General features: G+C 30.4%; 1 protein-coding gene and 2 long non-coding RNA genes across 7 annotated transcripts in view; all 3 read right to left on the bottom strand.

Annotated features, from left to right (window-relative positions):
* LOC103312008 overlaps positions 1 to 3,298 on the bottom strand; it is a 6,499-nt gene extending 3,201 nt beyond the window's left edge. Inside the window, exons 1-6 of one of the 5 annotated variants that reach the window (XR_003839615.1) lie at positions 2,591 to 3,298; positions 2,293 to 2,507; positions 2,090 to 2,226; positions 1,833 to 2,038; positions 1,244 to 1,374; positions 180 to 475 (exon numbers count right to left, since the gene is read on the bottom strand). This is a non-coding gene — a long non-coding RNA (uncharacterized LOC103312008). Of the gene's footprint in view, positions 1 to 179; positions 476 to 1,243; positions 1,375 to 1,832; positions 2,039 to 2,089; positions 2,227 to 2,292; positions 2,508 to 2,590 lie in introns of those variants that run through there. The other 4 variants (XR_003839616.1, XR_511322.3, XR_003839617.1 and 1 more) reach the window with 4 other exon arrangements.
* Positions 1 to 11,768, bottom strand: part of LOC100571458 — a 55,604-nt gene that overhangs the window by 23,095 nt on the left and 20,741 nt on the right. The window lies entirely within an intron of this gene.
* On the bottom strand, positions 5,016 to 10,493 carry LOC100165561 (ribonucleoside-diphosphate reductase subunit M2). The gene is made up of 6 exons (XM_001944501.5): positions 10,108 to 10,493; positions 6,446 to 6,634; positions 6,145 to 6,380; positions 5,857 to 6,085; positions 5,568 to 5,786; positions 5,016 to 5,500 (listed from the first exon to the last, which is right to left on the bottom strand). The coding sequence occupies exons 1-6, from the start codon at positions 10,156 to 10,158 to the stop codon at positions 5,339 to 5,341; spliced, it is 1,086 nt and encodes a 361-aa protein (XP_001944536.2). The 5' UTR covers positions 10,159 to 10,493; the 3' UTR covers positions 5,016 to 5,338.

Genomic DNA, 11,768 nt, shown 5'->3' with positions numbered 1-11,768 from the left:
AACTGCTGCAAGTATAACAATAATTTACAACACATTACTGCATCAGACATATATTTCTAAATTTTAAAATATATAATATGAATACGACAAATATTAAAAGTATTATAGTGTAATTTATAATGATTTTAAATAGGTACCTACTATTGTTTTTTATTATAAAATTAAAAAATAAAGTTTTCTTAAATTAGTCATTGACAAAATAATTTTATTCACAAACACAACTCCTCAGTGTATAGGTATAGTATGTTTTTGCTTAAATAAAGTAATTAATTACTTTCTAACGGGTGGTGGGAGGAAAACGTTGGAAATATAAGTACACAAATTTAAGGAAATAGATACCTATCAGAATATAACTAATTTAAAAGTCTTCATAAATCATGTCCACTGTTGATAGTTGAAGAATTTTAATAACAGCCACTGAAGCTTTGCATACTCTTTTTCAAACAAGTTTGTGAATGGGTACGGGCTTGACGACCTGTAAGCCAATAAATCACATATTTAATTCAATTTCATAAATAATATTACCATGATCATCAATTATTATCAATTCTTACTATAAGCATAAGCTAAATATACAATTGAACATTTAATACATTTTTAACTACAAAATAGTTTGCAAATTGTTTAATGAATTTTGTCGAAATGTGATCTGTAAATGCTTATGAAAAATGGTGGCTACGTATACATTATAATTGTGAACAGATATTATAGAAACTATAAAAGGATGCCCGTATTACATTTTCAAACTCCTACACACAGCAAAGAACTTTTTATTGAGGACAATTTTAAAAACAAAACTAATCGAAAAAATTGAAATGTATTATCCCCGTAACTGGCTCAAAAAGAGTAAAACCATTTTAAAAATTGTATGATGTATAGAAAAATGCTAATAGGAACATTCGGCGAACAAATCATGTATCTACACCAGTGGTTTTCAACCGCTGTGCCGCGAGCACCCTTGGAGTGTGCCGCGATAAATCTATTAATACCTAGTTTTATAATTTTCATCATATGCTTCACGTATTATAATTATATATTTATATGAATTGGTGTGCCGCCATAATTTTGTATGAGATGAAGTGTGCCACAATGTGAAAAAGGTTGAAAACCACTGATCTACACCTAGGTATTTTTTACCAATAAAAGAAAATCAATATTTGTCAAAAATATAATCATTTTTCCTCAATCATCTTTTTGTTTTTCCCCATGTATTTCAAAACAACTGGGAACATTCAATCTTTACCTGTTTAACGCATCCAACTAGATGTACTTTCCCTTTATGTCCAAACTAGTTATGTGTTTCTTTACTATTTGAATATGTTGAGGCCCTCTGCGTTGTTAAAATTGGATTCTTGGTCAGCATAATTGTATTACCTAAAAATCAAAACTTTGTTAAAAAAATATGTCAGTGCAACATTTTGTCTTCTTTAATTGCACAACAAGCAACACGCAAATGTGTGTACAGTAGATCCAGTTTTGTACCGTTAGTCTTAATATATCAGAGTGATATGACATAGTTTTATTATATATATTTATGACATGTCATATATAGTTTTATAATCAAACTTAAAGGCAAGAATATTTTTTAAAGAACCTTACGTTGGCAAGCACTTGTTATATTTGTATTTTATCTTTAAAACAAGTCATGGACATTTTAAGATTGTAACATATAATTATTTATTTATTAATATATTTTGACTAAACGGGCTGAATATATGTCCACACACACAATTAGATATTGTACAATGTGTCCCATGAACAGGTGGGTATGTTAGTTGTTAATAGCATAGTAAAATAGATTTGGAATAAAAACCCATCAACAATATTCTCACCTTTGAGTTTCATATTTTGCTCCAATATTGTATGGCTTCATCTAAATAGGTAGAATTATCTTCAAGCAAGTCAACGTGTGAAAAATTGTCAATAGATTGGCTCGAATTCCTAGATCCTTGTGGGTGATACATCATAGGTTTTAGTTTTGAAAACCATTATAAGTAAAATCCACAGTATGAACCAAAAACGCTAAACTATTAAGTGACTTTTGGTTTTGATAAACATTTAAAATCGGACACTCGACTGATATACTTACATATTTGTGAGTAAATTAGACATGATTAAGTTTCTAAGGATTTTCTGGGTTTATTAAAAACGTAAATTGTAACGTCTCCAAATCCTTTGTTTGTCCGTTCATTTTCTTCTTACTCATCCATGGAGAGATATAATTTTCTGAAAATGTCAAGTTGTAAAAAATATATAAATACCTAATTCATGAATTATGTTAAATGATTTTACCTATTAGATGCGATTTACTACTCGTACTCAGAGTACTACCAATTTCGCTGTAAATTTCATTAATTTATTTTACTTTTCTATCCCAGACAAATGGTTTGGATTATGTTTTGAGAGCATTGCTTACAATCACTAGTTGTGAAATGATTACCGCAGATACTATGCCAAATTCGAAGATGTTTAGCCATTATTTCCTTCTATTTTCATTTTTTGGAAATCTGTATTTGTGAACAAATTAGCAAATTAGACTGACCCCATTTATTAAGATATATAATCAATACAACTAGAAAATAATACTTACAAGTTAAAATTAAAGTAATGAGTCGAGACGATACTTTAGATGTTTCACTAAAAAGAATACACTTATTCATGGTGATATTGCACTAAAATGAATAGAACTCTGTAGTACGAATTTAGTCTGTATTTCTGTTGAAATTTCGAATAATAAAATTGGGATTCACGAGTGATTCAAACGTCGGCAAACGAAAAAATAATATTATGTTATTTATTCGATAAAAATCATTACTATTTCGGGGTACACAGTGATAACTCAGAATGATTATCAATTGGAGGTACTTCTCGCCGGTCGGTGGCAAGCATTAAATTTTATGGATGGAATTTTATTCGTGAACGCTGCTCCGCGACCCGCGGTTTAAGAGGTAACACGAGCGTTTTATTGTCTCTGCCTTGAACAGCAAATTTACGATCAGCAGATCACATTTGGCATCGGCAGTTCAAAAATCACAGTGAACCGACCTATGTGGGAGACTATTGTCAAATTTACGATCTGCGTTATAATTTTTTTTATTTTGTGTCTGTGTGCACGATAAGTAGTCGAAATAATACTTCGCTTCTCATCCTTTCCGCTGGAAAAGTGAATGTAGTTGTTGCTTCGGGGAGGTCGAAATTCTTAGTCCCAATTCTCCGAAAGCGCCGGGAAAAACAAAAAAAAAAAATTCAAGTGGAAGTCAGCGCACTTTTTGTTTTTTGACCTTCGCGCAAAATGGACAAAACGCATTAACGCAGAATTATTTTCCTACATTTTTATATAATCTTAGAGTAAAATCAATCGTTACAAAAAAGAATAATATTTTTGAGGGAATCACATCGATTTTATATTTTGATATTTGACTTTCAAAATGTAAATTTAAATTATGTTAAAATTGTTTTGTGACAAAATTTAGACAAATCGATATTTCATTCCCTCAAAAATATTATTCTCTATATTTTTTGTGATAGGTTATTTAACTCTGAGATTAAGATTAAGATTATTTTCTTAAGATTACTTAAAAACATAGAAAAATGATTCTGCGTAAATGCGTTTTGTCTATGTTGCGCGCGGACCAGAGAGAGAAAACATATAGTGTGCTGACATAAGGAAAAACGGTAATTTATATATCTAAGTCCGTGATTAGCGGTAACAAAAGTACTTCTGGCCGCTGCGGTGGGCATATAATACGGAAGTCCGGACTTTAGGGAACACTGGCCCCATGATCACCTTTTAAAGGCCCCCCCCCCCCATACACTGCAGCGCTGTTGGTAGCGGTTACGGCAAGAGTTAGGACACAATTTTACCGCCACCGCTAAGACAAAAGAACTTTACCTCCACCACTGCAGTGTATAGCGATTTAACACGGTAATTTACTGTCTCCGTCTTACATACCAAATTTACGTTCATAATTTAACACCTTTGGTTTTAAAATTATGTTTGATTTCTGTTTTTTTTTTTATTATAGTTCAATTTTTTATCAAGTTTTGCGTATATATTAGGTATAGTTTAAATTAAAAATGCTTATAACTTAAAAATTGAATTATAGTAAAAACCCACACACATGTTCTTTCCACCAAGTTTCACAAAATGTCCATTCACTCTAATTTTTAAATTAACAAAGCTTAACATGATCTTTTGAGCACAAATTGGCTTCTTAATAATACAGGCTGCGCAACAAATCTATAGATTCTAAGGTGCAAAGTTAACGCTAAAATTTAAAATAGATATAGGCATCTATAAACCTTGTCATTGGTCGGTGTTTAGTATAGACTATAGAGATAGCCTTTACAGTTTACATTATATTCATGTCAACAACATAATGCATAGCACAGGTAGTATGAAGTTGCATAAATTTTGTACATTTTGGGCACCAAATAATATTTTATACAGGTAAAATATAAATGCAATATGGGTACTGCGTATAACTATAAAACATAAAATTAAAATCCATATTTAAATTTTTCTTTTTGTCAATATTCCAGTAGTAATCAATTAAAAAATGTCCATTAAAAGCAAAGAAATATGCAATTAAAATAATAAAACAAGTCCTTGAATGGAAAAAAGTTAGTTAACCATCGAACGAAATATGCAGCAGTTTCACTTTAAATCGTTATGGTTATGAAACAAATTCTGTGGTCACTTAGCATAGTGTAATATTAACCAGAATAAATATGCAAATCCGTGGCCTTATAATAAAATGTAAAGAAATGAATTTAATAAAAACCGAAATGCTTAAGTTAAAAAGTTGAAATTGTTATTAATCCCAAGGTTTACTTTAATGTTCTGCAATCTCCAGACATAAAAAACAATTTGTTTTATGTCTATTGTTTACTACAGTCGAATCATACATTTTATTACAATCTATTTTCTCTTATTCATTAAGGATTTATCTAGTATGTAAATATAACCGCTATCGGGAAATTAAAAAAAAAAAAAGATCAAGTATAACAATAAATTACAACAAATTAGTCATATATTTCTAAATTTTAAATTACAATTAAACTATAAATACGACAAATATGAAAAGTATGATAGTATAATTTATATAGATTTTAAATACTTTTCTTTTTTATTATAAAATTTAAAAATAAAGTTTTCTTATAATTATATATATGTCATTGACAAAATAATTTTATTCACAAACATAAGTCAGAGTGCATAGTGCGGCTTGGTTAAATAATGTAACTAATAACCCTCTGATGGGTGGTGGGGGAGAAACATAGAATAAATAAGTACACAAATAAAAGGAAATACTGCGGCTATCAGAATATACCTAATTTAAAAGTCTTGTTCAGTTATGTCCATTGTCGATAATTGAGGAGTTTCAATAACAGCCACTGAAGCTTTTTGATAATCGCCAACTCTTTTTTCAAAGAAGTTTGTCTTTCCTTGTTGAGATATAAGATCCATAAATGGGAACGGGTTTGAAGATCTGTAAACCTTTAATTTACATAATATTTAATTAAATTTGAAAATTAATATTAGTAAGATAAATAAATGTACATACTGTAGGACATCCCAATTCATTTAACAGCCTATCAGCAACAAATTCAATATATACGGCCATCTTTTCACAGCTCATGCCAACCATCCTAACAGGTAAAGCGTTCGTCAAAAAATCTTGTTCAATAGTCACGGCTTCACAAATTATATGTGTGATAACAGCTTGAGGTGGCTTTTGCTCTAAATGTTTAAATAAGAGACAGGCAAAATCTGTGTGTAAACCCTAAAAAAACATTAAAATAATAAAATACGTTATATGCATTATAATATTATCGTTGAAAATGTTAACATACCTCATCTCTTGAAATCAGCTCATTGCTAAAAGTTAAACCTGGCATTAATCCTCTTTTCTTCAACCAAAATAATGCAGCAAAACTTCCAGAGAAAAATATACCTTCAACTGCAGCAAATGCAACTAACCTTTCACCAAAAGTTGCTTTACTATCACTGATCCATTTAAGAGCCCAATCTGCCTTCTTTTTTACACACGGCATGGTTTCAATAGCATTAAATAAAAAGTCCCTAGATAAAAAAATAAAAAAAATTTAGTCATAAATATCAAGAAAAATTAACAAACTTACTTTTCTTTTGGGTCTTGAATATATGTGTCAATTAATAAGCTATACATTTCTGAATGTATATTTTCCATCATTATTTGGAACCCATAAAAACATCTAGCCTCAGTTACTTGAACTTCTTGAGAGAATCTTTCAACAAGATTTTCATTGACAATGCCATCTGAAGCAGCAAAAAATGCTAATACGTGAGATATAAAGTGACGCTCATCATCAGTCAATTTCATCCAATCTTCAAGATCCTAAAAACAAAAGTTCACTCTAATTAGAAAATTACTTTAAGTCACTTTGATGAACTAGAGTTTACCGATTTCAAATTGACTTCTTCTACATTCCAAAAAGAAGCTTCTTGTTTTTTGTACATGGCCCAAATGTCGTCATATATAATAGGGAATATGACAAAACGTCTCGGATTATCTTTCAGTAAGGGTTCAATTGTTGCATCAAAGTTTGCTCTATAGGCAGACACAGATTCAAAAAAGTTTTTATTTGTCATCTGAAAACAAAATATATAATTAGAATACAAAAATGATTGAATAAATAATGTGAATAATATAAATGCAATAGTCTTCAATGCGATTTAAATTTTTTTTTAATTTGAAATCTACTTATATACCAATTAATAGTAGCACTGGCAGAACTGGGTAAATAAATATAAGGGAAAATAATTTATCGACATAAATCAATAACCCGAACCAAGCCTTCCCACAAGTTAAAGTGTTTTTGATTCTAGGATTACATACCATAATAAGACAGGGAAATTTATCTCTTAAATGTTGATATAACATGATTTGGGTTAAGCTTTGTTTTTTTATGTTGTATTTATATTATAAAGTGTGAATCCAAGTCAGGTAGATGGTGTCTAACTTAGAAGTGTACAATACACAATTTTCCAATATTAACATATTCAAATTGTCGTAAATCAAAAACCAGTAAATTTTTTTTATAATAATTTTTAAAATTGGTACCTGGTTATAAAATAAAATTAAAAAAAATCAGAAGGGAACCTTTCTGCATTTGCATCATGTAATTAAATCAACTATGGTTAAATTGTCTAAAGTATCGACTGGCACGTACTGGCTCACCGGGATTCTGGGAAAATCCCGGCAGGCCCTCTTAAAAATTACAAAACCTGGGCCCCCTACCAAATATAGGTACCAGTTTACTTTACAATTCTTATGAATTATGATAAGAACTAGACAGTCACAAGGGAGTACACTGACTGCTTCTGATTACATAAATAAAATGTATTATAAATTGCTTGGATTAATAATTATTGATGATTAACCTAATATTATTTAATTTATTTGAATTTCGTCATCAGGCTACTAAATTAATAGTTTGAATAAATTGAAAATAGTTTATTATGTTAAAATTATTTTAGGTTAACCTAATATATTGCTGTTATAGGTATACAATAAAATAATAATAGGTAGTATGGCAGGACTTTAAAATAAGTAGACAAAAAAGTCTAATGTAAGTTCCAACTATAAGTTGGCATGCGAATCATTTTGTTTACCGGTCTGACAATTTAACCAATCAATTTTCCATGTCCAGTAATTTGAAAAAATTACCAGGTAATTTTAACAAATAGGTAATAGCTATTACCTATTTGTTTAATAGTTATTTTTTCTTTATAATTTACCAGCAGGTCTTACTATCTTGTTGCCTGTTAAAAATACTAACTCTACATGATTCAAAATTTGTAGTGAAACTTCCCATGGATTTACCCCATCTTAACCTTCATTAAAAATTTCTAATAGTCATAATAGTGGTTAGTAGTCCCACCAAAATTTGGTTAAAATACAGGTAGAAAATTATATTCAATAATAACTGGGTATTTTATTTTGTTGTAACCAATGGAAACCCTATAATAAACATAAATATATTATTCCTATAATCTCTATAAAAATTCACAAAGTTCCAAAAAAATTTTTTTTTTAAGGCCACTTATCGAGATAAAATAGCTCCTTGGATAGTGTAGCTTTCTAGTGGTAACATTTTTTTAAATCGATTAAGTACCTCCAGAAATTACTCTGAACAAACAAAAAATTTATCTTCTTTATATATTACCTAGTATAGATCAATAATATACCTAAATATAGTAAGTAGTATAAGTATAATAAAATGGTATAAGGAAAAAAAAAATCCAACAGAAAAATAAACAAAATGATAATATAGTCAATATTTTTGTGGTATATCTATTTCCTTTATTCTATTACTGTTACTTAATAATAATAATAATAATTATATTTAGATACAATAGTAATCATAGAATAATATAATATTATACAAGAAATTAAAATAACATTTTTATATACAGAGTGATCATAACTTATATTCTGTCAATCATTTACTTATGCTCATTTCTATACATTTTTCTCAATATAATGATATAGGTATATCATTATATTATATTTGTTTAATATAATAATTTATGTACCTATATATTTTCTGAAACACGCTTATAATTATTATATAATATAATAAATAATAATTATTACCATCATATTATAAAACCTATAGTAGGTGTGTAAATTGGAAATAAATGAACGTATTTGTAATAGATTGGACAGAGGGGCAATAATTAGTTAGTTTTAATTCATATTAATTTTGTAACTTACCTAAGTAGTTGAATTTAATGAGTAAAATAATGTAATCTAATTCATTAAAAATAATAAGTACCTAACAAGTAATTTTTTCATTTACTGAATGTTTTAATTTCCTATCGTGTTCTATTCTAATGACTGATATTCCAAGAAATTAAGGTTATTGTCTACCAATTTGATAAATTTGATCAAATTATCAGTTGACAGTTGTTTAATTTAATTTTTCATTCGCCATCAATAATTCAAGTTAGTTACCTACCTACCTGCTTAATAATTAATTTATATACCTAATGCATTACATTTGAAAAAATGATTTTTTTAATTTACTTATATTCTAACTTAGTTACTTTTTATATTAAAGTAACTTAACTTTAACTAGGTAGATGAAAAAAAGTGACTTGCCCAGCATAGTAATTGGATAAAATAAATATATTATAATTAATTGTATAATATTTGAATGTATAATTAATTTATATAATATAATTTTTATAATATTGATAACACAGCAAAAATATTGCACGTATATTATATTTTGTGATTATGCTAATTCTCTGATTATATTATCACTTTGTTTTTTTTCCTGGCTTCTAATAAGTAAGGTGCAAATGTGCTATTATACCTACTAACCTAACTTACGGTAGGTACTATATTTTAAATGTACCACCTATTTTCTCTATTTTCATATTTTTAATTCTATTTCATATGATGGTTTACAAAAGTTTAAATTAATATTATATACAATTACCTGTATGAATATTTTATAATATGATTAATGAAAAACAATGATATGGTATAAAAGTAGGTAAATAAAAATGAAAAATTATATTAAACTTATCTAAAGCGAGGAAGTATATTATAATATTGAAGACGGCGTTACTTAATTAAGGGCATAATTATTGACTAATAAAGAACAGAACAATATAATATATATTTAAATATAGACCGTCATCATTGAAATGATAGTGTTTGTTAACCATATTTTTCCTAGATTTCTTAGAACATTTCGGATCAAATCATTATTCCGGAAATCAAAGAACACAAAGGTACCCAACTAGGAAACTACTCGAGGTGAACTACAATCGCGCTTTGCACCGGTTCGTTCACCTGCCATTACGGATATAATTTTGCACGAATCTCAGATATGGATAAAATGAGATAAACGCGCAAACGACAACATTAATTCAAAGAATCAAAGAACCGCGACAACATTAACGCATCGTCCCAAGATTGTGCCTACGCGAAATAACGTGCGGTACGGTTAATGGCGGGAAACGAGACAAAGCGCGGACACACGACACTTCCGGTACCCGGGGGGTTCTTTAACACGTCCGAACGACAACCGCGCGGGCGAAATATTTACCTGTAGCTGTTGCGAGTTGTCCATTACGTTTTCCTTGTTCATCGCCATCATCGTTGAAAATGGTTAATAATAAAATTGTCGTCGATCGTCAATCAAATAACGTTGGACCGCACGAATGGTCGAGGAGAGATGTGGTCGTACTGTGGACGAGCAACGGCTGAAGTCAAGCGCGAAATGACGAGGAACAACGCGATCCGAACGGATGGGACTTGAAGAGTGGTAACGGTGCGTGTGGTCGGGACTATACGGTGGCAGACGTATGCCGTGGATTTGGAGGCAAAATATAATGTCCAGTAAACGGTATTGTGGTTAAGCGGCAGCTCACCCGCACGCACAAGCTTGTCACAATGACTCGGAACGATTTTACGCGGTAAAACGATGTTGTAGCGGCAAACACATCATCTTTGTTTACACTTTACGGGCAGTATTATCAAAAAGTCGTTGTCGATAACAAATTTCGGTGTTACCATTATTATCATTATTCCCCCGTTCCGGAATAAGACAGTATGGACATCAAAATTCAAAATAATATTATAATACAAGTAGGGCCGGGTTCAGCCAGCAGCTGTTCTCCTTCAATTTACAAACGATTACAACGGTCTACGCCAACTATGGAAAATCAAAATTTGAATTGAAAAATGTCTTATCAAAATCGTTATAATCCGACGTGTTTTCCTTCACTTAACGCCTAACGGCCATATAGACTTCTATAATAGAGATCTATTTTGTCATGATATAGACGATATGGCCGTGAATCGTGATTCACATCATTCGTACATTGAACTAAATATTGTATATTATATTGAATATATTTGTATGTATATATTGTATATCATAAGGAAGATGCGCGGTTAATAAATTAATGATATTCAGGACGTCGGCGTCGCACCCGCATAATATTATCGCAGAACAATACGATACGATATGGTTGTTACGGCATAGCAATAACGTTTTGGCGCGGGAAAGAACCGAGAAGGCCATAACTAAGAAACGAAATTTTCACCACATTTAAAGTCCAACTTTGGCTGTGCAATATCGTTTATATTTTTTTGATATATCACTTGTACGAAAAAAGTTCCGACTGTTCAAAAAACATTAGTGTTAATCCATTTGTGTTTTTCAAACTTTAATAACTTTTTTGATGTTCTGATGACAAAAAAAATAATAATTATTCCTAATGGGTCTATGATTATAACCATCAGATTATAACTGAGAAAGAAGGAACACGAAGCAGTGAAGGAGCCGCGGCTAAGGGGCTGCACACATTTCACTACTTTGCTTCTTTTCTCGCTCATTATGGTCTATGTATTTTTGACCAATTACGAAAAACGGGCTTTTCACGGTTGTTAAAAAAATTCGCCCCGACAATTTTGTAATAGGTATTTGTACTGTAAAACGCTTCAATGAGCCGTACTACTGGAATTACGAAATCATGATTTTATGCCATATTTTAAGGTACGGTTTCCTAGACGTTTCCCGACGGCCGGCCGCAGCGACTCTATGTAATGCTGTTCCATAGAACAGTCGCTGCGGCCAGCCGCGCCTGGGAGCATATAAGCATAGTGTACATTGTTAGCACGAACCACGAACTAAGATATACAGGACTGGAAACGATAAGGTTGGAGGGTGTGAGAGGTAAATCCTCCTTAATGTACACAATG

Source organism: Acyrthosiphon pisum, chromosome A2 (assembly GCF_005508785.2).
Source record: "Acyrthosiphon pisum isolate AL4f chromosome A2, pea_aphid_22Mar2018_4r6ur, whole genome shotgun sequence".
NCBI lineage: Eukaryota > Metazoa > Arthropoda > Insecta > Hemiptera > Aphididae > Acyrthosiphon > Acyrthosiphon pisum.
This window is presented reverse-complemented; position numbering and strand designations above follow the sequence as displayed.

Excerpts from the sequence above, each read along its gene's own strand:
- LOC100165561 (XM_001944501.5), bottom strand. The coding sequence starts at position 10,158 with ATGATGGCGATGAACAAGGAAAACGTAATGGACAACTCGCAACAGCTA. Across the intron at positions 6,381-6,445 it reads AAGAAGTCAATTTGAAATCG|GATCTTGAAGATTGGATGAA; the intron begins GTAAACTCTAGT and ends TTTTGTTTTTAG. Across the intron at positions 6,086-6,144 it reads ATTCAAGACCCAAAAGAAAA|GGACTTTTTATTTAATGCTA; the intron begins GTAAGTTTGTTA and ends TTTTTTATCTAG.